This window comes from Callorhinus ursinus, unplaced genomic scaffold, assembly GCF_003265705.2.
Source record: "Callorhinus ursinus isolate GAN/ISIS: 27379988/994484 unplaced genomic scaffold, GSC_fseal_2.0 scaffold20, whole genome shotgun sequence".
Taxonomy (NCBI): domain Eukaryota; kingdom Metazoa; phylum Chordata; class Mammalia; order Carnivora; family Otariidae; genus Callorhinus; species Callorhinus ursinus.
Window position 1 is genome coordinate 18,536,701 of NW_027397082.1, and position 22,077 is coordinate 18,558,777.

The 22,077-nt window shown below is 53.0% G+C and overlaps 2 protein-coding genes across 10 annotated transcripts in view; both read left to right on the forward strand.

The window, feature by feature from the left end:
* Nucleotides 1–1,836, forward strand: part of ARMH3 (armadillo like helical domain containing 3) — a 182,046-nt gene extending 180,210 nt beyond the window's left edge. For all 5 annotated transcript variants that reach the window (XM_025880599.2, XM_073904278.1, XM_073904279.1 and 2 more), the window contains one exon: nt 146–1,836. In XM_025880599.2, coding sequence (XP_025736384.1) covers nt 146–238 — 93 coding nt within the window. In that variant the 3' untranslated portion in view covers nt 239–1,836. The remainder of the gene's footprint in view (nt 1–145) is intronic.
* A 1,681-nt stretch (nt 1,837–3,517) lies between these two features.
* KCNIP2 (potassium voltage-gated channel interacting protein 2) lies at nt 3,518–21,711 on the forward strand. 5 transcript variants are annotated; one of them, XM_073904281.1, is made up of 10 exons: nt 3,518–3,840; nt 16,738–16,833; nt 17,759–17,812; nt 18,471–18,595; nt 18,987–19,056; nt 19,227–19,297; nt 19,429–19,536; nt 19,722–19,826; nt 19,964–20,026; nt 20,338–21,711. In XM_073904281.1, exons 1-10 carry the CDS (start codon nt 3,768–3,770, stop codon nt 20,383–20,385), a joined length of 813 nt encoding a protein of 270 aa, XP_073760382.1. In that variant the 5' UTR covers nt 3,518–3,767; the 3' UTR covers nt 20,386–21,711. The 5 variants fall into 5 exon arrangements, with proteins under 5 accessions (XP_073760382.1, XP_073760383.1, XP_073760385.1 ...); XM_073904282.1 differs by lacking the exon at nt 17,759–17,812 and having other exon boundaries at nt 16,738–16,837; nt 18,475–18,595; XM_073904284.1 differs by lacking the exons at nt 16,738–16,833; nt 17,759–17,812.
* The last annotated feature ends 366 nt before the right edge of the window (nt 21,712–22,077 follow it).

Sequence of the window (22,077 nt, forward strand, 5' to 3'; positions counted from 1 at the left end):
GTTAAGGTTCATCTCCTAAGAGAGAAACATGTAGCACTGCATCTTGGCTTTGTCCCTCAGGCACTGCCCTCTGTTGTGTGTAACCAACTCTCTCCTCTGTTTTCTCTCTGCCTATGCCCTCTCACCTTCCCCAACCCTTTCCCAGGTTCGATCCATTAGCACCAACGTCCGGAGAAACCTGGCCTTCCACACACTCAGCCAGGAAGTCCTGCTCAAGGAGTTCTCCACTATCTCCTGAGGCCACGCATATCTGAGCAGCTGCTGACTGCCCTTACCCATGAGGCTCCTGGGCTGCAGGGGGACTGAGGGGAGAGGGGCTGTCCCCAAGGTTGGAGAATAACACAGATACCGAGTTCTCTCGGTGAAGGCCGTGCTTCAGTGGAGCTTGGACAGCAGGGGCCAGGAGGGGCAAACCAGGGATAATCTTATTTGGGGAGGGTTTGGGTGGGCACAGGGAGAAGCCTTTAAGAATATGGGGACTTCCAGCATGGGCTCCCTGGATACCCCCTCACATTTGCAATTGAGATTACAAATTGTGGCTGCTGACTAATTTTCAGGAGCTGTTGAGGCAAGTCTTAGAATGATGCCAATATCCTGAGAGTCACTGGTTCTCCGAGGCTTCTAAAATCAGACTCAGATATAGATGGAGCCATTTCTGCTTTCTTTTGGCCTGGGGCTGAGCTGGGCTTGAAATCTGTGTCCCCTGCCCCTGCAGGCACTCTGTCCTGTCGTTAGGACCCTTAGCTCAGCTCAAGGTAGGGTAGGAATGGAGGATCTTTTTTCTACTTTCTAAATCTGGGAGACTGGAGATTAGAATCTGCTCAATGCCCTGCTGTCCGGCCACCAATTTCTGGATTTGATTCTTGGCACCAGGAGTACCTGTTAGCTTCCCCTGCCTTCCAACCCATTGATTGGTCAGCACTATAGGGTCACAACCTTAGCTTCTAATTTTCAGTCTGGTTTAAACTGTCTTTAGGGTGTGTGTGTGAAATAAACATTGACAGGTTTTCTGGAGCCCTCAGGTGCCTACTTTGCTGGTTCCCTTTCCAGCAGCCTCCCCACCTTCCCAATCACCTTCTCCTCTGGGAGCCTCTCCTGCCTCTCCTGAGCTCCCCTCCACTGTTCCGCCCCCTCACCCGGCTGTTGTTTACAGCCAGCCTCCCTAAGAATTTCCTCTGGGGAGGAATCTGTTCCTGCTGTGGTCTGGTGCCTGGAAGGGAGAGAACCTGCTGGGGGCAGGGTGCCCTCCATCTGAAAGGGGCCAGGTGAGCATCATGGAGAGGCCATTCTGTCTACCCATATTCAGGGTGGGGCCACAGGCGAGTCTCCTGGCCTTTGGGAAGTTGGCCCATGATTCCTCCTCTGGACAACCTCCATTGGACTACTGTAGGCTTTCCCTACCCCTTGGCTGCTTTCAAAGTAGCTGCTCTGAGATTCCCCCCTTCTAAAGCACTTTCTAAAGCCCTCAGGCTGGCAGGGAGCAAGCAGCACAGGAAGACTCTGGGAGTAAGTGCAGGAAACCAGCAGTGAGAGCAGGTCTGGGACCTCCCTGGCTGCTATTCCTACTTAGCTTCAAATCGCTTTAGGATACTTGCCTTCCCTGGGAACCAGAGTTGTGGCTCCCACATGGAGCAGATATGCACTAGTTCCAGAGAACCCACCAGCACGCTGCCATACATAGACGTAGATTTCTGAGAGATCAGGGGCTGAGTCATCTGATCGCTAGATGGGGTAGCTCAGCCTGGGGCATATAGTGTGTTCTCCACAGTTATAAACCCTGGAAGAGATGGAGCTGGAAGCTGGTGGCAAGTTGAAGTTATTAAAAATTGATTTGTATGGGATGGTCTTTTTAGTGTCTTTTGTTTGTTTTTCTTCATCTCTTACTCTGACCTCATTTCTCAAAGACAGAGTTAAGGTAATCTCCCAGGTTCTGGTCCCATCTGCCTAGGGAACCCCTGCCTATCCTCACGCGCCTCCTAAGTCTCCTGGCCCTAGTGGAAGCCAGTTAGGTTCAGAGAGGTATAGCCTCCCTTGCCTTTGCTGCTTATGGATTCCTTTCCTATGAAATGAACAAGGACATGAAGCAGTGGCAAAGGACTCCTTGCCCTCCATTGTAAAAGTCCATCTCTTGGCCCATTTACATAGATCTGTTCTAAGAACTCCGAAGAGGAGCCCCATCATCATCTAGAATTCAGCCCCTAAAGGGGCTGCCCATGCTCCGTCCACATCCCAATGTCTATGCCAGGTCTGTGGAGAACCCTCCAGAGCCAAGGGGGAGCCAGGAGCAGGGCACTGCTCCCAGAGACAGTCCTTTTAGCTGCTTGTCCCTGTCTCATGCCTGAACTCCTACCACAGATCCTGCTGAGTTAATTGAATCAAGTGCTTGGAAATTAAATCCAATTGAAGACATTAAATGTGCTGGGGTCACTTTAGCTGAAGTTTTCAGTCTCAGCAGGTCACTTCTCCAGAGGAGCAGTTGGGCAGGCAAGAGGATCACATGGGACATTGCCACCACATCATCCAGACCCACCAGATGCTGCCCCCCCCACTTCCTTCTGGCGGGTTGGGGGCTCTTGTGCTAGCAGTCCAGTGAAGAGCCTGGGGAAGGTCAGACAAGTAGGCTCAGTCACTCAGTAGCCATTCCTGGGAGAGCTGGAGGCAGCCCAGCTCAGTGATAGCCCCTGGCTTCAGAAAAGGACCTAATCCAGGGGAAGGGGGCCTCATAACAAAAGCATTTCTTACCCACTCTGTATCCTCACCTGGATGCCCCACACCATTCAGTGACTCCCCAAATCTTCTGGAAAACAAGGAATCTAGGACAGGGCAGGTCACAAGAGAGAAGGGCAGGAAAGTTGAAAGGGAAAAAGGAACAAAAGAATAAAGTCTTGAAAAACACCTGGTTCACTCTTTTCCTTTTCTTCCTGGTGGGCCAATGGGGGTCATTAGATCAGGGAAGAAGGTACCATCAGAGTGAATGTAGCCCAGAGACGGGCCTTGCAGTGGCTGAGAGTTGGAGTCTTTCTGAGAGAAGAGAAAACTGTAGTCCACTGGCCTGAGATGAGCCTGTTAGAGGCTGGGCTGGTCTTTGCTCTGCATCCCTAACCCCCTCGTAGCAGGGTGGCATTGGCGGGGCACCACAGAGACCCATACGTGGGAGGAGAACAATAGAGAAGATAGGGGCTGACATGGAGACTGACCTGAACAGGACACACAGACTTACCCTGGCTGGTGTTGATGGTGGCGGAAGGAGTGCCTAAGAGTTGGGGTGGTGGGGAGCACGGTTTCCTCACAGTGGGTCTTTTCTGGCCCTGCTCCCTCCTCCACCGCCAGGACCCATGGCTTCAGGTTTAAGGGATAGTTGTTGCTGGAGAACCAGTCTCCCTCCCCGCACTTCCCAGCTCACCCTTTCACCGGGTTCCTCCCCCGAGCTGCAAAGAGGAGGGGGCGGGGGGTAGGGGGAGCCAATCCCGGCAGCGCCAAAGGGGGGAGGCGGCGGTGACAGCCGCGGGGAGGGGGCGGGAGGAGAGAGGCGGCTTGGCTCTGGCTCCGTGCTTAGCTCTGCTCTGCCTCCGGCTCTGCGCTCACCTACTGCCCAAGCCTCCAGCTCCTGCCCCAGGACCCCCCGCGGGACCCCAGTCCATCCCAGACTCGGCCCCAGCTCAGACAGCGTGCAAGGCCGCCAGGGGGCGCCGTGTGAGCGCCCTATCTTGGCCACCCGGCGCCCCCTCCCACGGCCCAGGCGGGACGGGACGGGGGCGCCGGGGGCCATGCGGGGCCAGGGCCGCAAGGAGAGTTTGTCCGATTCCCGAGACCTGGACGGATCCTATGACCAGCTCACAGGTGAGTCAGGGGCTCAAGGGTCGCGGGAGGGAGTGTAGATTCCATCCCACCCGGACCCTTAAGCCTATCTGACCCAGGCCCTTACTCACACTCTACCCTATTCCCAGGCACCCTCCAGGCTGTTCCGGGCGGCAGGAAACTGGGGTTCAAAGCCTTGGGTCCCGTGGGGGGTGGGGGAGACAGGCGGGCAGGTGGGGAGAGGCAGCAGGTGTGGGCGTGTGTGACACAAAGCTAGGAGAGTGTCTGGAGTGGGAGGTGTTACGTGCGTGAGCGCCTGTCATTCTTTGTGTCTGTGTGTATATGTGTGCGCGCCTCCCTCAGCTTGTTGCCATGTGCCCTAGGCTTGGTGATAGGGTGAGTGTGATTTTGTTGGCTGTGCAATTGTATGATCTTGTCAGATGTTTGAGTGAGGTTGTGTAGGACTCTGTTGTACTAATGAAGTTGTTTTGACCATGTGTCTCTGTTCTATGTGCAACAATGTGCTTTGAGTGTGTGATTCTGTATGCAGTGGCATGTGACAATCAGAATGTGTCAGGGCTTCACTTTATGGGGCTATGTGTCTTTGTAAGACTTTAATTAGACTGTGACCCTCCTGGGGCAAGCATTTGTTAAAGTAGGTTGTATTGTGTTTTGTGATTGTGAGACTATGCAGATTATATTGGCGTTTCATGCTGATTGTGTACTTTCATGTGGCAATGTCTGCAGTGGGGTTCTGTGAGTGTCTATGACTCGTCTTACCCTTGCTTCCTCTCTGGTTTCCTGGTGTAGAAGGGGGCCTTTACCGCACACCACTGCTTCCCTATTTTTTCCACAAATAGCCCAGATGTACTCAAGGAGGGACTCTAGTGTCTGCCCAGCCTGGCTCCCAGGAACAGCACCTGGCCCTTATGGGGAGGCTTTGGTTAGTGTTTGGGTCATCGCCCCCCACCCCCAAGAAAGTACTCAGATATCATTCTTTCCCAACTGAAGCTCCTTTAACCCTCAACAACCCTCTCAGAACTTCAGCCAATCTGAAGGAAAACACCCCCTCTTGCTTCCCCTCCAGACCCAGAGATAGAAGCTCTTGGCCTGGAAGGTGCCATGTGACCTTCCCAAACTACTTTGCTGCCCAGGCGTTCCCTGTCTCCCACAGTATGGAGTACATCTGGGCTCTCACATATTCCTGGGTTTGGTAGGCAGACCTACGTGTTTGTGTGGGTGACTGTGTCACCTTGTATACATTTCCATGTGTGTTTTCTATCTCATTGTGCAGCCTGCTCAGGAACTCCAACAATGAATGGGAGGAGGGAGACTGTCTCCTGTGTCTGAAACAAGTTGGGGAGGTGGGGGGAGCCCATGATCCTTGTCTGTCCTGAGGGGAGTGAGGTTAAGTCTCCAGGATGGGGAAGAGAACTAGGATCTAATTGAGACACTTGAGAAAGTGTCTCCCCTACTCATTGACCCTGGGGAAGTCCTAGTTCCTATGCTGAGACTCCCAGAAGAAAGAGCCCTTTGGCTCAAGCAGGCACCAGATGTGACCTAGATGTGGTTCAAACTGGGGTGGAATCCAAAGGTCCAGCTCTGCCTTGACCTGTGTTCTCACCAACCCAGGATCCTTGGGAGTATAAGGCCCCAAGGCGCTCATTAGCACCACATTAGTCAGTGTTTGCTTCCTGCTTTAATTGATTCTCCCCTTTAGTGGAACCATCCCCTCCCCACTTGGCTATTTGAAAGAGAGACTGGGTGAAGGTGGGGAAGTACTTGTATTGGAAGGTGCAGGAATGAGCTTTCTATTACTTTTGCTGTCTGGGTCTCACTTTTCTCATCTCTAAAATGGAGAATACTACGTCTTGCCTGTCTGCCTCCTAAGGGAAATAGGTCAAATGTTGACAAGTGTCAAGAATGGTGTTCATCATCAGCATCCTCACTGTAGATAGCTCCACACACGACTTGGAAAGTAGAAATAGCACTACCAGGAGCTCTCCTTTCGAAAGAGGTCTTATCTTACAGCAGGAGACAATTGTGGTTGGGACTCCCCCCTCCCATAAGTTGATAAGGTGCTGGGTGCCCAGAGACGCCGTAGTTGAAGCCCAAAGGGGGAGTCGTTGTCCGAGGTGCTGAAGAGCCTTCTGGACATATGTACTGCCATGCTTTCCTAGTTCCCAAAGTTCCTTCCCTGTGCATCCCAGGGATTCCTGGGATGGACATGGGGGTGGTCTTTGGCTCCCGTCATTCTGGTCCATTAGGTTGACGGGGAGGGAGTCCTTAAGTCATCAAGGCATCCTGGGTATACACCCGATCATTTTCCTCCCCCACTCAAAGCTGGGGGAGATTTTTTTTTTTTTTGGTGGGGGGTGGGGAGAATCTGAGCCCCACCCCGCCCCAGATCTACCCCCTCTGGTCTTCCAAGCCTGGCAGGGCTACTTGGAAGTATGGCGTGGTGGGAAAAAGCAGCAATCTGTGGCAGTCCTGTCCAAGCCGGAAGCTTGGGGAAGATGAGGAGAGAGTTGGGATCTGGCTGGCCAAGGCCTGAACTCGGGTCCCTCTGCTCGTAAATATCGTTTCCCCAGTCTAGGGCGCCCCCGTGTGGTCTTAGAGCAGCCATGCTTACGGAGCTGATTCCAAACGGGGATGTCGCCTCCAAATCAAGGGGCAAAATTTGCATGGAGTTTGGAGGTGACTCTCGCCTAAATCCTAAATGTAGGATTTTTAGCCAAAAATACAGGATCCCAGTCGGAGGAGTGGAACTATGTCTCTCCTGTAGGCTGTCCCGGCAGTTTGAAGCCCTCAGTGGGTCCTGAAAGGGTTTACCTTGGGTACAGCCTGATAGGAGTCCTGGAAAGAGTCGGGGCTGGGACTGAGGGGAGGAGAGCTTTTCCTTCATGCATTTGGCTGGCAGTCAGCATATGATGGGAGAATGTGAACCCACTGGAGCAAGACAGAGGAACACAAAATCGAAAGTTATGAGAGAAAGGGATTTGGAGCCGCCTCTTTTTTGCCACCCCACTACTATGTGCAGCTCCTCCTCCTTCCTCTTGCTCTCTCCCATTGGTTTAGGAAGTATGGAAGTGTGGGACGTTGCCATGACAACTATGTCCTCTTACCCCCCCCATCGCTTCTCCATGCCATATTGGGAGGAGGAGGTGTGCGACAGGCAGAGAAGGAAGGGCTGAAGCGGGGCAGTAAAGAGTAAGGTTCATTATCCCCTCCCCCAGCTCCTTTTGCACAACCCCTGGGTGCCTCCCCTCTCCACTAGAAATCCAGGAAACATTCCCAGAGAAGGCTGTGAGAGAGTCCGTCCTCGCCTCGCCCAGTCTAGGAACTTTGAGGACGGGTGCTTCAGATGACGGGGCCAGGGTGCGTTTTCCCCCTTGCAGCCCAGAGGAGAGAGCGAGCGCAAGATTCTGGTCCTGCCGGTCCGGCCCTCCCGCGCCGCCCACGCAGGGCCCACTGGAGTGGGGGCGGAGACCCGACTGCCCCGGGCCTTGGGGGCGGAGCTTCGCCAGTGTGCTCTCAGCAGAACCATGAACCGATGCCCCCGCAGGTGCCGGAGCCCGTTAGGGCAGGCAGCGAGATCCCTCTACCAGCTGGTGACTGGGTCGCTGTCGCCAGGTATGAGGAAGGGAGGAAGGGGCTGGACCCTTCAAAAAGTGAGTGAAGTGGGATAAGAACCTTACAGAGGTGGGGAGGGGAAGGGCCCCTCACAGAGATGGAGGGAGCAGGATCCCTCAAAGGAAAGGGTTTAGAGGGCAAGCTCCCTGACAGAGTGGAGCTAGGGATAGGGTTTCTTATAGTGAAGGTGGAGGATAGGGGTCTTCAAAGAGGAAAGGATAGGGGGCATCATGGTCCCTCAAATGGTGGAGGATGAGGCAGGGCTTCTCACTGAGGATAGAGGAGGGGGTCTTAAGCAGGTGGATGTAAGGGGTGAGGCCCCTTGCAGAGATAAAAGGAGGGAGCTTGCAGCCGAACAGGGAAAAGGCACAACCCTTTACTAAATTGCTTAGCTTAATGGGATCTTAAGCTAACTGGGGTCAGTGTCCAGAAGGGAAAAATCCTGAGGTGGGACAGGACCAACATAAACTTAGCTAGTGAGTTCATGAACGATGGGATGAATAGACTTGCGTGGCATAAGGATTGTTTGTCACCATTTTGTCTATCTCTGGGAGTCTGTACGAACAGGGTTATGCATCACTCAGGTTGTAATCACTGGGTCTGTGCATCCTTGGGGTTGCATATCTTTGGGATTCTGTGACACTGAAACTGCATGTACCTGGGGTTCTATGCTTTAGAGTTGGGTTGAGGGTTCCTGAGTCACACTAAGTGAGTTGTGTAGTCTTCACAAGATTGTACCTTGGTGTGGGATGTGTCGAATTTATGACATGTGGATTGTGGATATCATATGATACTGCTGAAATGTAAGCACACTTCCACCTGGGTTTCCTTAGGGCTGCCTGGGCAAGGCCCACAGAACCTAGCATCACCTCTCCACCTGGCCTGGAGAGACCAAAACCACCTAGCCCCGTGGCATTCTGGGATCTGTAGTTCTCTGGCTCTCTCCGTGGTAACCTCTTGAGCCTCTGGAGGCCTCTCCTTGCCATGTGTTCCCCAGAAGGAGGGGAGTTGGGGCTGAGCTAGAGCCATGCTTGGCAGTCTCTTGGGGAGCATGCGTCCCTCAAGCCCCCTGCTTGGACCTGTCTCCAGTGACAGATGGCTGGAGCCCGGCAGGACCAGCTCTCAATCATAACAGGAATGACTTCCAGGCCCCAAAATAGCCCCAAAGCCTAGGGAGTTCATTAATCACCTAATGCAGCTGGGGGCTGCCGTGTCTTCTGGCCTGGCTGGGGATGGAATGGGGTTGGGGAACTGAGAGAAGAGCTCTGGAGTCTTCACTGGCTGGGGTCTCACCAAGGGGTCAAGGACTGATGAAAGTGGTACAGCTACAAAGGGTGTGTCCCCTCATAAGGCAGTATTATTCCGGGTTTGAACTGTGAGAGATAAACAACCAAATGTTAGGAGTATCTCTGCAGTGAGATTTGAGGGGCCTAAGGAGGGCCCACCTAATGCTTCAAGACAGAGTTCCCTTGAGCCCTCACTCTGCCTGAAGTGCTTCCGTTAAGACTTCATTCCCGGGGCGCCTGGGTGGCTCAGATGGTTAAGCGTCTGCCTGCGGCTCAGGTCATGGTCCCAGGGTCCTGGGATCAAGCCCTGCATCGGGCTCCCCGCTCGGCAGGAAGCCTGCTTCTCCCTCTCCCTCTGCTGTTCCCTGTGCTTGTGCTCTCTCACTCTCTCTGTCAAATAAATAAATAAAATCTTTAAAAAAATAAAAGACTTCATTCCCTTGGGTGAAGAGCTAAGTGACACAGGGATGCTTAAGGACAGATCTGGGCAAGTTTCTCTTTGGGCCCTAGGACTTGAAAGATCTCTCAGTGGGGAGAAAGGAGTCTGGAAAACAACTCACTCTTTCACTTACAGACCTTCCCACCAGGGGCCTGGTTGATTAAGAACGCTGAGTCCCTGTGAGGCTGGGTCAAGATCTCTGAATGTTGAGGGTGAGGGTGAGAGACAGAAGAGGAGGGCCCAGGGACAGGGCAACAGCCTACAAGCCTGTCAATGTCTCTATCTGTGAATCAGCAGCAGAGAACCAGAAGATGTGACTGTGCTGCCTCTTTCATTCCAGATAGTCTGGCTTGGCATTCAAGGCTCTATGGAATCTGAGCCATTTTGGTCTTTTCACTTACGGCTCCCCCAACACAAACTAAGCTATAGTCATCCAAGGTTCCTTGACCCCACACACACTGGAAGGACAGGCTGGCAGATCTTTGGTCCTGGTTTGTCTTGATCCATCCTTCTCCCTCGGTGCTATCTTGGGAAAATCACTTCCCTGAGCCTCAATTCTTTCGTCTGCAAAATTGGTATACTACTACTCACTCTGACCATGTCAGCTGTAAACGCAGGAGTAACAGACCCTACCTCTCAGGTTTATTATGAGGACTAAGTGAGATAATATATGTAAAGTGTCCAGGACACAAAATGTGCTCAATAAATGTGGACCCCTTTGTTAAGGTAGACTGTTAACATTTAGCCATCTTTTAAGAAGCAGCTCAAGAAATACCCTCTCCAAGTTAGAGAGCTTTTACAGTTAAATGAGCTTTTATAGCTCATTTCATGGCCTGCCTAGAACAGTTCCTACCACATAGAAGGCACATAACAAATATTTTTTGAATGAATAGAAGCCTTATAGTTCTCTCAGTGGGCTGTCTCTCCCTACCCAGTGGAAGCCAGAACTCTGTTTAGTTCACCTTTGTTCCACAGAGCCTGGCATTCAGTTTATATAAGTCCAATTTTTAAACATCTTTGCCCTTTAGGAGCTTGGAATCTAGTTGAGGAAACAGGACTGATCCAGAAAGATCTGGGTTCAAATATGCATCCTCTCATCTTAGCTAGGTGACCTCAAGCAAGTCTCTTTATCTCTATGGACCTCGTTTACCTCATCAGTGAAATGGGCACAATACTATTCAGTCTACCCACCTCATAAGGTTGTCATGAGAAGGCATCAGGATAACAATGTGGAAATGCTTTGTTAATTAAGAGTTATAGAAACGTAAGGGGGAAGATGTTATGTTATTAATAATGGTAGCAAACACTTCACAGTTACTCTGTGCCAGGAGTTATTCTAACAGCTTTCCATGTATTAATTCATTTACTCCTCCCAGCAACCATATGAGGTGGGAAACAGGCACAGAGAGGTTAAGAACTTGCCCAGTTGGGCACCTGGGTGGCTCAGTTGGTTAAGCGACTGCCTTCGGCTCAGGTCATGATCCTGGAGTCCCAGGATCGAGTCCCACATCGGGCTCCCTGCTCAGCAGGGGGTCTGCTTCTCCCTCTGACCCTCTTCCCTCTCATGCTCTCTGTCTCTCATTCTCTCTCTCTCTCAAATAAATAAAATCTTAAAAAAAAAAAAAAAAAAAGAACTTGCCCAGTTAATGGCAACTGACAAAACCAGGAAATCTGGCCCTCTGGCCCAAACTATTCCCTACCATGCTATGCTGCCTCCTTTTACTATTCCCACTTAATAACATTACAGAATTAAGTGCTGAGTTTCGAAGGCCCAACATTGAGTTCACTGGAAATTCAGGTAGTTGGGAGCCTGCTGAGGACTGGAGGTCCTTCCTGTCAGGTAAGAACTGGAGAACAGAACAGAAAGGGCATTATAGCAGGAGCAAAGGCACAGAGATAGCACTGAGTTTGATGTGTTTGGGGGACAGTGAGGAGGCCAGAGTGGCTGGAAAGAAAGGAATCTGCTGATGATGGTAGAGGGAATTAAATGCCAGGTGTGGAATTTGGACAGTGATAGGGAGATATTTGCTGGTTTCATCTGTAAATCTGTAACCTCTAAGGAGTGAGAAGCCAAAAGCAGTCCCTAGATTGACTTCTTCCTGGAGGAGGGGTGGAGGGGCAAGCAGAGGACCAAGCCAGCCTGTGGCATACCCTTCTTCCCATGCGCTCCACACTTTCCACAGATGTTGTGGGGTGGGGGATTAGGAAGAGGTAAAGCAAGGTAGGAGATGGACGCCTGACCCCCAGTGGTGGCCCTGTGGAACTGCAGATCAGTGAACTTCAAATGAAGTCCTAGGGACAGACCCACCCCGACTTTCACTCCAAAGCTGGAGCTGAGACACACTCATCCCAGAGCTGGACAAGGAGGAGGGCTCCCTCTGGGGTCAGTCCCCCTAAACTGGGCCTCCTGAGTGGGCAAGCTGGCTAAGACGGGAGCCAGTGTAGTGTGACAATTTAGAGCACAGGCTCAGGGTCAAACTGGGTTAAAACTGAGGCTCTGACTCTTATTGATCTTGGTGATTTTCTTAACTTCCTTTTGCCTTAGTCTTACCAGCTGTAATGTGGAGATAATGGTACTTCCTTCATAGATTTATTATGAAAATTAAATGTGATCATGTCTGGGGGCACCTGGAGGGCTCAGTTAGAAGAACATGCGACCCTTGGTCTCTGGGTTGTAGGTTCGAGCTCCACGTTGGGTGTAGGGATTACTTAAAAAATAAAATCTTAGAGACGCCTGGGTGGCTCAGTTGTTAAGCATCTGCCTTCGGCTCAGGTCATGATCCCATGGTCCTAGGGTGGAGCCCCACGTTGGGCTCCCTGCTCGGCGGAGAGCCTGCTTCTCCCTCTCCCTCTGCCTGCTGTTCTGCCTACTTGTGCTTTCTCTGTGTCAAATAAATAAATAAAATCTTAAAAAAAAATATTTTAAAAAATGTGATAGACGGGCACGTGATGTAATGAGCATTGGGTGTTATATGCAACTGATGAATCACTAAATTCTACCCCTGAAACTAATAATACACCAAATGTTAACTAAATTGAATTTAAATTAAAAATTAAAAAAAAAAACATGATCATGTCTGTAAGCACACAGGTGTGATCTAACACACAGTGTGTGCTTAGTCAGTGTTTGCCAGCACTGGCCGTAGTTCAGAGGCTCACTGGCTCTGCAGGCCCTTCCCCACCCCTACAAACACGCACACATACACACCACCACTACTGGCAAGGAGCAGGGAAGATGGGGGAGGGGCTCCGGGAATGCTCCAGGGGGTGAGGGCAGGTGGTTTCCTTGGAGGGTTCAGATTTCCCTCCTCCTCTGGGCTTCTCCATCAGCTCCCTAACAGTTTTCAAGGAGCAGGCAAGGCTTTGGCAGATCCTGGCTGAGAGGAAGGGAGGAGCTCACTCTCTTCTCTCCCAAGGAATTTGAATCTGTGGGGCCCAAAGGTAGCCACAATAAGTCCCTCCCCAGGGGGGTCATGATAAGGCTAAGCAACCTTTTTCCTGCCCAGGTTATTGGACCTAATCCTCCTTCCCTTGGGCCTCAGTTTCCCCATCTGTGGCCTGTGGAAAGAGAGTGCTTCCCACCTCACAGTCTCCATGGCAACCACGATCGATGTTGGCCGTGTCCTCCTGGCTGGAGAGGTCACTGCCTTCTCCCCGCTTATATTCTCATACAGCTCCACGCAGATACAATTACACAATCACTGTAGACCCATACTCCTAATATAGGACACATCTATACTCTCAGTCTTCAGACCTACATCCCACAGCCCTGCTAAACACATACACCTCATACCCCATACACACTCAAATACTCCAGTGCACGCACACACACATACCATGGACAGCCAGGTCACTTACCCATATAGACAAGACACACACCTAATAGACAATACACGATCATGTGTAAACCACACACAGAGGAGAAACACCTTCTCTCCCTACAGTCAGACACAGGAATGCACACAAGAAAACACTTATATTCTGCCACATACATCTATTACTTATACATGTGCAGCTCATAGTTTCCCTCATAGGCACACATACACTGCCCTTCCCTGCCCTCTCCCTCAGCATAGCTCCTCCCTCTGCCCCCTCCCTTTGGCAGAGTAGCCACAAGGTGTCTGGGGGAAGCTGTCCTCCGGGACAGAGGCAGGTCACTGCCTTCCTCCTCTGGCCTGGCCTGTTCTGGCCCATATCCTTCTCGCCAAAGGCTCCTGAGGAGATGCCAGTCTGTAGGCTGAAGTGGCCCCGTAAAGAGGAAGAGGCCGTGGCTGGGAGGCGTGTGGGGCAGAGGCGGGGTGAGGGGGCGGGGGAGGGAGGAGATGCTGGGAGGGAGAGGGGGAGGGAGGCTGCAGGCAGTCCTACTCGGGCTGGGGAGCCTGAGGGGGAGGTGGTGTGAGGAGGGCTGCCAGTGTGTCTGAGCCTCAGCTGGTGGGGGCCATGCCCCAGGCCCACCATGAACCTGGAAGGGCTGGAGATGGTTGCTGTGCTTGTGGTCCTCGCTCTGTTTGTCAAGGTCCTGGAGCAGTTTGGCCTTTTTGAGCCTGTCTCCTTGGAAGGTAACCCAGGTGTCTGGCTGTGTCTGGGCTGCTGACTGGAGAAGCAACCGCCCGCAGCACTGGGGAGGGGGTCACTCTGCTTTTATGACTGGGGGCAAGGGTAAGCATGTTAGTGATGGGACAGGGCTTCTGGGGGAGGTGAGGAGGGAATCTGGGGGCTGGGTGTCTGAGGGAGGTGAAGAGAGAGGGCCAGGGGCCAGGGTGTTTTGGAGGGGTCATGAGGGGCACAGCATGGGAGGACTGGGGTATGGAGATGAGGGGAATCTATCGGGGACATGAGGAGAGGTCTGGAAACACGCAGGGCTATCAGGAGGAGAGGAAGGAGGTTCCAGGGATCCTGAGATAACACCAGACTTCTGGGGAGTCCCTTTGGGGCCAGGGGCCCACCATGGCTCTGAAGACGTGTGTGACTCTCCACACTTCCATCCTTGCAGGTGTAGGTTACAGAGTGTGCATGGACTCCGTGTGAGAGATACAGGGGGTGTGACCATGTGTTCAGCTGTGTGAAAAAGGACAAAGTGTGTGACTGGGTGAGCCTTTGTATGTGACAGGGATGTGATTTAATGTGTCAGAGGGACAGAGTATGTGGCTTTGTGAGATGGTGAATATGACTGTGCCTGAGGGGGACAGGTTGTGTGGCTGGGCCCCTTTGGGTACTGGATCGTGTGTGTGGCTGTTCCCAGAGTTCCCTGAGAAAATACCAGCTCCATACTCAAGGCTTGGGATGGGGGTGGGTTCAGGAGGGACACGAGTGGGAACACTGTGAATGAGACATTCATAGATCAGCTCTGGCAGGAGGGTGAGGGGTACAACAGATCAGGGACCTTGCTTCCCAGGCCCCCTTGCCCTCCCAGTTTGTCTCAGAATCTCCAGGGCCTGGGCACTGGGAATGAGAAATCAATTCTCCACATCACCCCAAAGTCGAGTGGAGAGAGTGATATTGGAGATATAGAGGGGAGCATGTTCTGCCTCCCCTGAGAGATTTGGCCTCTCCCTCCTCTTCACACCAAGAACTGTGCAGCTCCATAGCACAGCTATTTTCCTGTCCACCAGGGACAGGAAAATAGGCAAGAACCGTGATAGGAGGGTTATAGGGTAAACACCGGGGAGAACTGAAAAGATGTGAAGGGAGCTGGAGACAAGAGGAAGGGCCAATGAATTGCCTGCTCTAGGTTTCAGTAAGAGCAGGAAACCCCCAACTCACCTTCCATCCTCTGCTGCATTTATCGGAGTGGGGTGGGGAGAAGGTTGGTCCTAGATGAACTGGGGTTCATCCAATCCTGAAACGATGAAGTCCATTTGGCTCTGACGTGCCATGCCCTTTAGACTGGTGGGAAGAGGGGTCATCCAGGAAGCCCATGTGTTCTGTAGGCTGAAGGCAGCCCTTTTCCTTCCCACCTTTCAGGGGAGCCTAGAGGAAACGGAGTCCTGGGAACAGGGAGGGGACCAGGGAAGGGGGGGAAGTGTGAAGACGGGGAGGTTGGGAGAGGCGGGGGGTGCCGTAACCCTCCCCCGCCCTTCCCAGTCCAGCTGCGACCACACCACCGGAGGCCCCAGACGCAATAGGGCTTCGGGAAACCAAAGTCGGGGCTAATGGAGCCCTGGGCTGGGGGCCAGGCCGCCATCGATCCCCCACTCGGCCCATGGTCTCCCTCCTACCTCGCCATAGCTCTGCGGGGGGAGGGGAAGAGAGGAAGTATAGGGGGGGTTGACTTTAAGCAGTTACCTCCCGGGAGTAGGGCCGGGTCCTGAAGGGTGGAGCCTGGTTGGGGGGGGCGGGGCCTGCGTGGGAGCTGGGATGCCCTAGTAACCTACAACCGAAGGAAGTTGGGCCCCTCCAGGAATGGACTGATCAGTGTGCTAGGGCCCTGTGGACTCTGGTCCTGGAGTCTGGACGTGGGTGCTGCGGGAGACAGGCACACCAACGCAGAACCCTCCCTGGGATGTAATTAGAGCTGTAGGACACAGGTGTAAATAAGGGGAAGTGGGGGGAGCTGTGGTCAGTGGCCCTGGATAGCCCCACATTACAAAAAATACTCATCTCCAAGGTCTGTTATTGCTTCAAAGTTTGCTATCATGTCATCTTCAAAGACATGAGAGGGGACACACTTTTAGGGTGGATGAATTAGCTGATGAGGAACTTTGTTCCACTGGTAGGGAGATTCCAGGTGCTCTGGGATGAGGGGTTATAGGAAGGAAAGGTGGGCAGAACAAACATGGGTTCTGTTGGTGATGTGCAGTCTTAGGTATCTGGGCCCCTAAGTCACAATATGATATGGGTATGTGTCGTGGTGACCTTGATATGTGTCATAATGTTATAGGGTCACAGTGTATTATAGTGTCCTTAACACACCATGTCATGATGTCCCATGCGTTTTTGTATGGTTTGATCATGCTGCATGTAAGATGGCCTATGTGGGTCCTCATATGTATGTGTCGTTTTTCCTAGGCTACGTTTGTATATGTTTGTATTAAGGAATTATATGTCAAAGTGTGTGTGTACCTGTGTATGTGTGCATGTGTTGGGGCCTGCTTGATTAGGCCATTGGGTTTGAGTGAGTTGCTGGGTATCAAGCTGTCCCTGTGTCGCATCCATCACTGTGATTTATCATTTTATGTGTCACTGTACACGCTTGTCACTGTGTGTGTGTGAGAGAGAGAGAGAGACAGAGACAGAGAGGTGTTCCTACCCAGGCAGTCCTTGGGTTGGACATCACCCTCAGAGGTCCAGCTATAGCACCGGAGCCAAGGGCACTGGGTCAGCAGGCACTGAGGCCAGTGCCACCTCCCCTTGGTGGCCTCACTGTCCCCAACTGCGTCCCATTATACAAGATGCCTGAGTGGACTTTTTATGCCTGTGAAACCCACTGGGGTTCCCTAGCCCAGCCCCAGCTATTCTCACCATTCTCCTCCAGTCCTCTCCCAACACTCCTTCCCCTCAGGGTTGATTTGTGATGGTGGGGAGGGGAACGGAGGAATAGTAAAGGTTAATGTGCCTTCCTGGGGTCTTCTCTCTTCCCAGGCCACCCTCCAGGGCCCACTAAAAAGGCGCTGAAGCAGCGGTTCCTCAAGCTGCTGCCTTGCTGCGGGCCCCAGGCCCTGCCCTCAGTCAGTGAAAGCAAGTGCCTCTCCTGTGCTTCCGGGGGCGGGGCCCGTATGTGTCGGGGTGTGACCAGTGTGACAGAAGCGGGCCTGCGTGTGTGTGTGTGTGTGTGTGTGTGTGTGCGCGCGCGCGCGCGCGTTACCGGTGTGGGTGGGGGTGGGCGCCGGTAGGTCCCAGTGTGGGGAGGGCGTAGCTTCAGTGCCAGGAACAAGCGGAATGTGGGGCGGGGCCAGTTTGGGGGGGCGGGGCCCAAGTGTCTGTGGGCGTCACAGGTCAGCAAAATGAGTCAGCCCGGGTGTTTGGGCGTGGCCAGTGTGGCAGGGCTGAGGCCTGAGACTATGTGGGTATGGCCATTGTGGCCGGGCAAGACCAGACTGCTGTGAGGTCTGTGCGTGGCTTAGTGTCTGCGACTGTGGCCGCCCGCTCTGTCCTGGGGAACGTTTTGGGCCTCGAGATGCATGTCGCCCCTGCCCTGACTGGATGGATGCAGGTGCCTACGATGGATCCCGCCTTCCTCCAAATGCCAGGACACTTGGGTTTTCTAGTCCCAGCCGGTCCCGAGTTGAGTCGCCTCACTTTGTCTCCAGGCCTGTTTCCTCAGTTGGGCCTTGCCCACCCCATAGGATCATACTGAATTTTGCAAGCCACAGAGACCCATCTTGTAGTTATTTGAGAGTGTCATTGTGTTTGATTCCACTGGGTCCCACATGCGGGTAGATTCGGGAAAATGACAGGCGTGAGTCCCACAAGCATGTGTTTGTGGGGTCTGTTTCGTGTGTGTCTGTGCTCGTTCATTATTTGTGCCTCTGCGCGCGGGGCTGCGTGTGTGTGCATTGTAACACGCAGGTCTGTGAGATTTGCTGTTGCGTGTGAGGGGCGAGGTGTGTGTCTGCAGTTGGCCGGGTCTTCCACTTTCTCGGTGACAGTTCGCTCCCTTCAGCATTAGCAGTCCCAGCTTCCCTCCGCCCCCACAGACCCCGCCCGCTGGACCCAGGTGACTTACTGTCCTGGTGGGGGCGGGGGCGGGGGCCTTCGGGAGCGTGGGGTGGGGCACTTGCCTGGGGACTGGATGTTGGGAGCCTGGGGCAGGACTGAGATGGGGCCAGGGATGAAGCCTTAGCTAAGGTTTACTGGGAGCAGGGTAGGGGTGGGGTCTGGATGGGCTTGGCTGGAGCTGGGCGGGGCATGGCTCGAGCATGGCTGGGATAGGCGGGGATTGGCTGGAGAGAAGGATCTGGGCGGGGCAAGTGTGGGGCTGGGGGGATCTGAGTGGGTCAGGGAAGGTCCAGAGCCTGGACCCTCAGACGCTTTCTCTTGAACCTATTCTTTCTACTACTCCCTTCCTGGGATGAAGATGGGGCTGGGGGCCTTCCCCTTCAACCGAGGGTCAAGGGCCCAGGGGCCAGCGATGAGTCGGCCCCCTGGCTCCAGGGCCAGGCCTGCCCAGGGGCCCAGCCACCTGATAGACCTGGAAGCTGACCAGCGTCTTCTCCTTGCCTTGATATCCTCAGACCGGGGTCCAAGGAACTAGCAGGCTGGTCTCTGGTGTTGGAGATGGGGAGGATGGGTGGGTCGGTGGTTTTGAAGAGGGTTCGTGGAGGCCGGGCCTGAGGCGCGGCTGTCCCCCCCTCCCCACACTGCCCCCCCTGCAGACAGCGTGGAGGATGAGTTTGAACTGTCCACGGTGTGTCACCGGCCAGAGGGTCTGGAGCAGCTGCAGGAGCAAACCAAGTTCACACGCAAGGAATTGCAAGTCCTGTACCGGGGCTTCAAGAATGTGAGTGCAAAGCAAGGCCTAACTGGGTGAGGGGCGGGGCCTATCCCGGACTTCTAAGATTGGCCTGAATGCTTTAGGAATGTGAGAGGGAAGGGGAGGAGGAGGGACCCCTCTTCCCCAGAGACCAAACTTCTCGCCCGAGGCTCCTGCCAATTTGAGGCAAGGTGGAGCCTGTAGACTGGCCTGCTGGTTATTTCCGCTTTTTTAAACTTGTGCACTGAAATGTCTTGCCTTCCTTAAGAGAACTACATGGTGAGCCCCCCCCCCCCCCGCCCCGAGACAGGAAGCTTTTCCTTCTCTGGGAGCCTCTGGCATGGAGTAGGTGGTGGTGAGTAGAAGGGGGTTTTGTTTCTGCACTCGGTCTGGTTTCTAACTTTCCCCCTACTCCCAGGAATGTCCCAGTGGAATTGTCAATGAGGAGAACTTCAAGCAGATTTACTCTCAGTTCTTTCCTCAAGGAGGTGAGGGGACAAGGCCTGAGAGGAAGCAGCTGTCCATCTCTAGGCTGAGTTGGGGAGAGGGTTCTGGAGGGGCTGGGAATGCCAAGTAATAAGAGGGGTTTGGGGAACCCCATAGAAGTAGGAAGTCCTCTCCTGTCTGAAAGCCAAACTTATCCACGCTTATCCTACAGACTCCAGCACATATGCTACTTTTCTCTTCAATGCCTTTGACACCAACCATGATGGCTCCGTCAGTTTTGAGGTGAGCTGGAGGAGGTGGGTCAGGGAGGCCTGCTTCTTGGCGCTTCAGGGCCAGGATCCACAGGCCAAACCCATATTGGGGATTGGGTAAAGGGTATCTGAAAATACAGTTCCCCCCTGTCTCTTTCCCAGGACTTTGTGGCTGGTTTGTCGGTGATTCTTCGGGGAACCATAGACGACAGACTAAACTGGGCCTTCAACTTGTATGACCTCAACAAGGATGGCTGCATCACCAAGGAGGTGTGGAGCAACTGAAGAGTTGGAGAGCTTTTATGTGTGGGGGGAGGTGCATAGGGCCCTAAGGAGGAAAATGTGACCCATGCTTGCTTCACCAGCAAGGGGTGAGGTCTGCCCTAGGCTCTAGGCCTCCTGATTTGGAGGCTGGAGGCTCTGAGGAAGGATCATTTTCTTTCTTGGCCTAACAGGAAATGCTTGATATCATGAAATCCATCTATGACATGATGGGCAAGTATACTTATCCTGCACTTCGAGAGGAGGCCCCAAGGGAGCACGTGGAGAGCTTCTTCCAGGTGCCTGGGACTGGGTAGGCTGGAGGGTTCTGGAGTGAAGGGAAGGAGGCAAGGTCCTGGCAGTGAACTTACCTGAGTTCTTCCTGCCTCTCTCCTGTCATCCCTCCTGTTCTCTCTACCTGACTACCTTTTTGCAGAAGATGGACAGGAACAAGGATGGCGTGGTGACCATTGAGGAATTCATTGAGTCTTGCCAAAAGGTACAGACCCCTGCCCTCCACATTTCCATGATCTGGACTCAGGGTCCAATTCAGTGATGTAGGAGAAAACTCCTTTGGGCAGAGTATCGTCTCCCTAACTTGCCCACACTCCCAAGTCCTGTTCCATCACAACTCGGGGAGGCCTGTCCCTTCCCTACTTCAGATCTCTCTGGGTGTCTCCTTCCTTGCCGCCTCTCTCTCTCTCTCTGAGTGTCCCCATTTCAAGTGACTGTCCCTCTCTGTGTCCCTGATAAGCTCTTTTTTATTTCTCTCTCTCTCTCCAATCTGCCTCTCCCCCACCATGGCTACAGGACGAGAACATCATGAGGTCCATGCAGCTCTTTGACAATGTCATCTAACTCCCCAGGAAAGGGGGTCAGTTGCCCTGGGGGGACTATACTCTAGCCCTAGTCCAGGTGGAACTCACCCTTCTCTTCCCAGGTCTGTCCTCATCCTAGCTGGGCCCTGGGGGCTGTAGGAATCTAAGAGTCTGGGGATTCAGTGGTCCAGATTACTGGAGCTAAAGGGGCCAGGGCATGGGCAGAGTGTATCTGTGGGGTGTTCCCAACTCCCAACAGCTCCCACCCCCTTCCTGCCTGATACTCAGTGCTAAGGGTACCCCCGTTATAGGAAATAAATGGTTCTCCACTTTCCATCCCCACTCTAGAAACTACAACACTAGACAAAATGTCTCCTGGTATGGTGCTTTCCCTATCCCTGATCTCATATGCATTTCCTCTAAGATTTCCTTCTCAGAGAGTCTGTTCTGTCTATGGCACTGACTGGCCTTCCAGACCTTCCAGGGCCTTTGAGAGCCTTATAGGAGGGGGGACAAGAATGGAGAGGGAGAAATCTTAGGCCTGAGCCAGGTGGTTAGGTCATAGGTGGCTGGGGTAGAGTGCAGAAAGGCCTGGAGATTGTCAGTGACAGCTCAGGCATGCCAGACCATAGCTCTGAGCTCCATAGGTCTACCACCCCCAGGCTATCAGAATTTGGGTTCCAGGCCCTTCAGAAGACTCTGTCTCCTTGGAAATGCCCCAGAAATTTCCATACTCTCCTCAGTATTCCAGGAGAGCCTGGGATCCTGATGTCTGGCTCATGGCTGGAATTCCTTCCTTCCTGTTTGTGTGGGTGGTGGCAGCAGCAGGGGAATATGGGTGGGAGATGTCCTAGCTGATACCTGCCAAAGTTTCAGCCTACCCTCTCCGAAGTCTACAACTTAAGTTTTCATTTACCAGTTCTTCTAGACTTGGAGGCATGGAGTGAGTCAGGGACCATCCAGTGGATGCCTTAGAAGAAAGGGGAAGGAGGGAGGCAGGCATAGCATCTGAACTCTGTGAGGGGGCATTCACTAGAATCTTTGATCTACCCAGGCTCTATTCCAACCCCCCACGTAGTCTCCTCAATTCCTACTTAGGGTCTTCTTTTGCTCTATTCAGTCTACCCAGAGATGCCCCCGTACGCATCTAGAAGGCAGGGACCACTCTTGCCATGCTGCCACCCTTTAATATACCTGCTCGTTCCATTTAGCTCACCCTCCCAGTCAGTCAGGATCTGAGGGGAAGGGCCCTGAGGGAGCCCCCTTTCCCATCAGAACACTGTTGACTGCTTTGCATTTTTGGCTCCTCTGTATATTTTGTAAAATAAAAAAATACACCAATCCAATAAAACACAATGGCTATGCACAGGCTGCTGTCTCTGCCTTTTTGTCCCTCCTGCTCCACACATACAACACTTATTCCTGCACCTACAGTAGCCTTTTAGATTCCAAAGAAAGTGCCTCTCTTTTCCATAGCATAGCCAACCCTTGGCAGGAGATTGAGACACAGGTTCTGGAAGGGTTGGAAACCTACCTGACCTCAGAGAGGTCCCCATGTGAGTCTCTCTTCCACATCCTTAGAGGAGATGAGAGACAGGGTATTAATATCCCAAAGATTATGCCAAACCAGCTGACTTTTGGCTAGACATTCTTACAAGTTGAATAAAAAATTTCTAACTTACAGACATCTTAGTTAACCTCAAAGTGCTTTCTTTGGAGGGGGGATTCCCTT

What these genes read in the sequence shown, in the direction of transcription:
- KCNIP2 (XM_073904281.1), top strand. Translation starts at nt 3,768, where the DNA reads ATGCGGGGCCAGGGCCGCAAGGAGAGTTTGTCCGATTCCCGAGACCTG. An exon ending in ATGGCTCCGTCAGTTTTGAG is followed by an intron (nt 19,298 to 19,428) that starts GTGAGCTGGAGG and finishes TCTCTTTCCCAG; the next exon opens with GACTTTGTGGCTGGTTTGTC. An exon ending in ATGGCTGCATCACCAAGGAG is followed by an intron (nt 19,537 to 19,721) that starts GTGTGGAGCAAC and finishes TTGGCCTAACAG; the next exon opens with GAAATGCTTGATATCATGAA.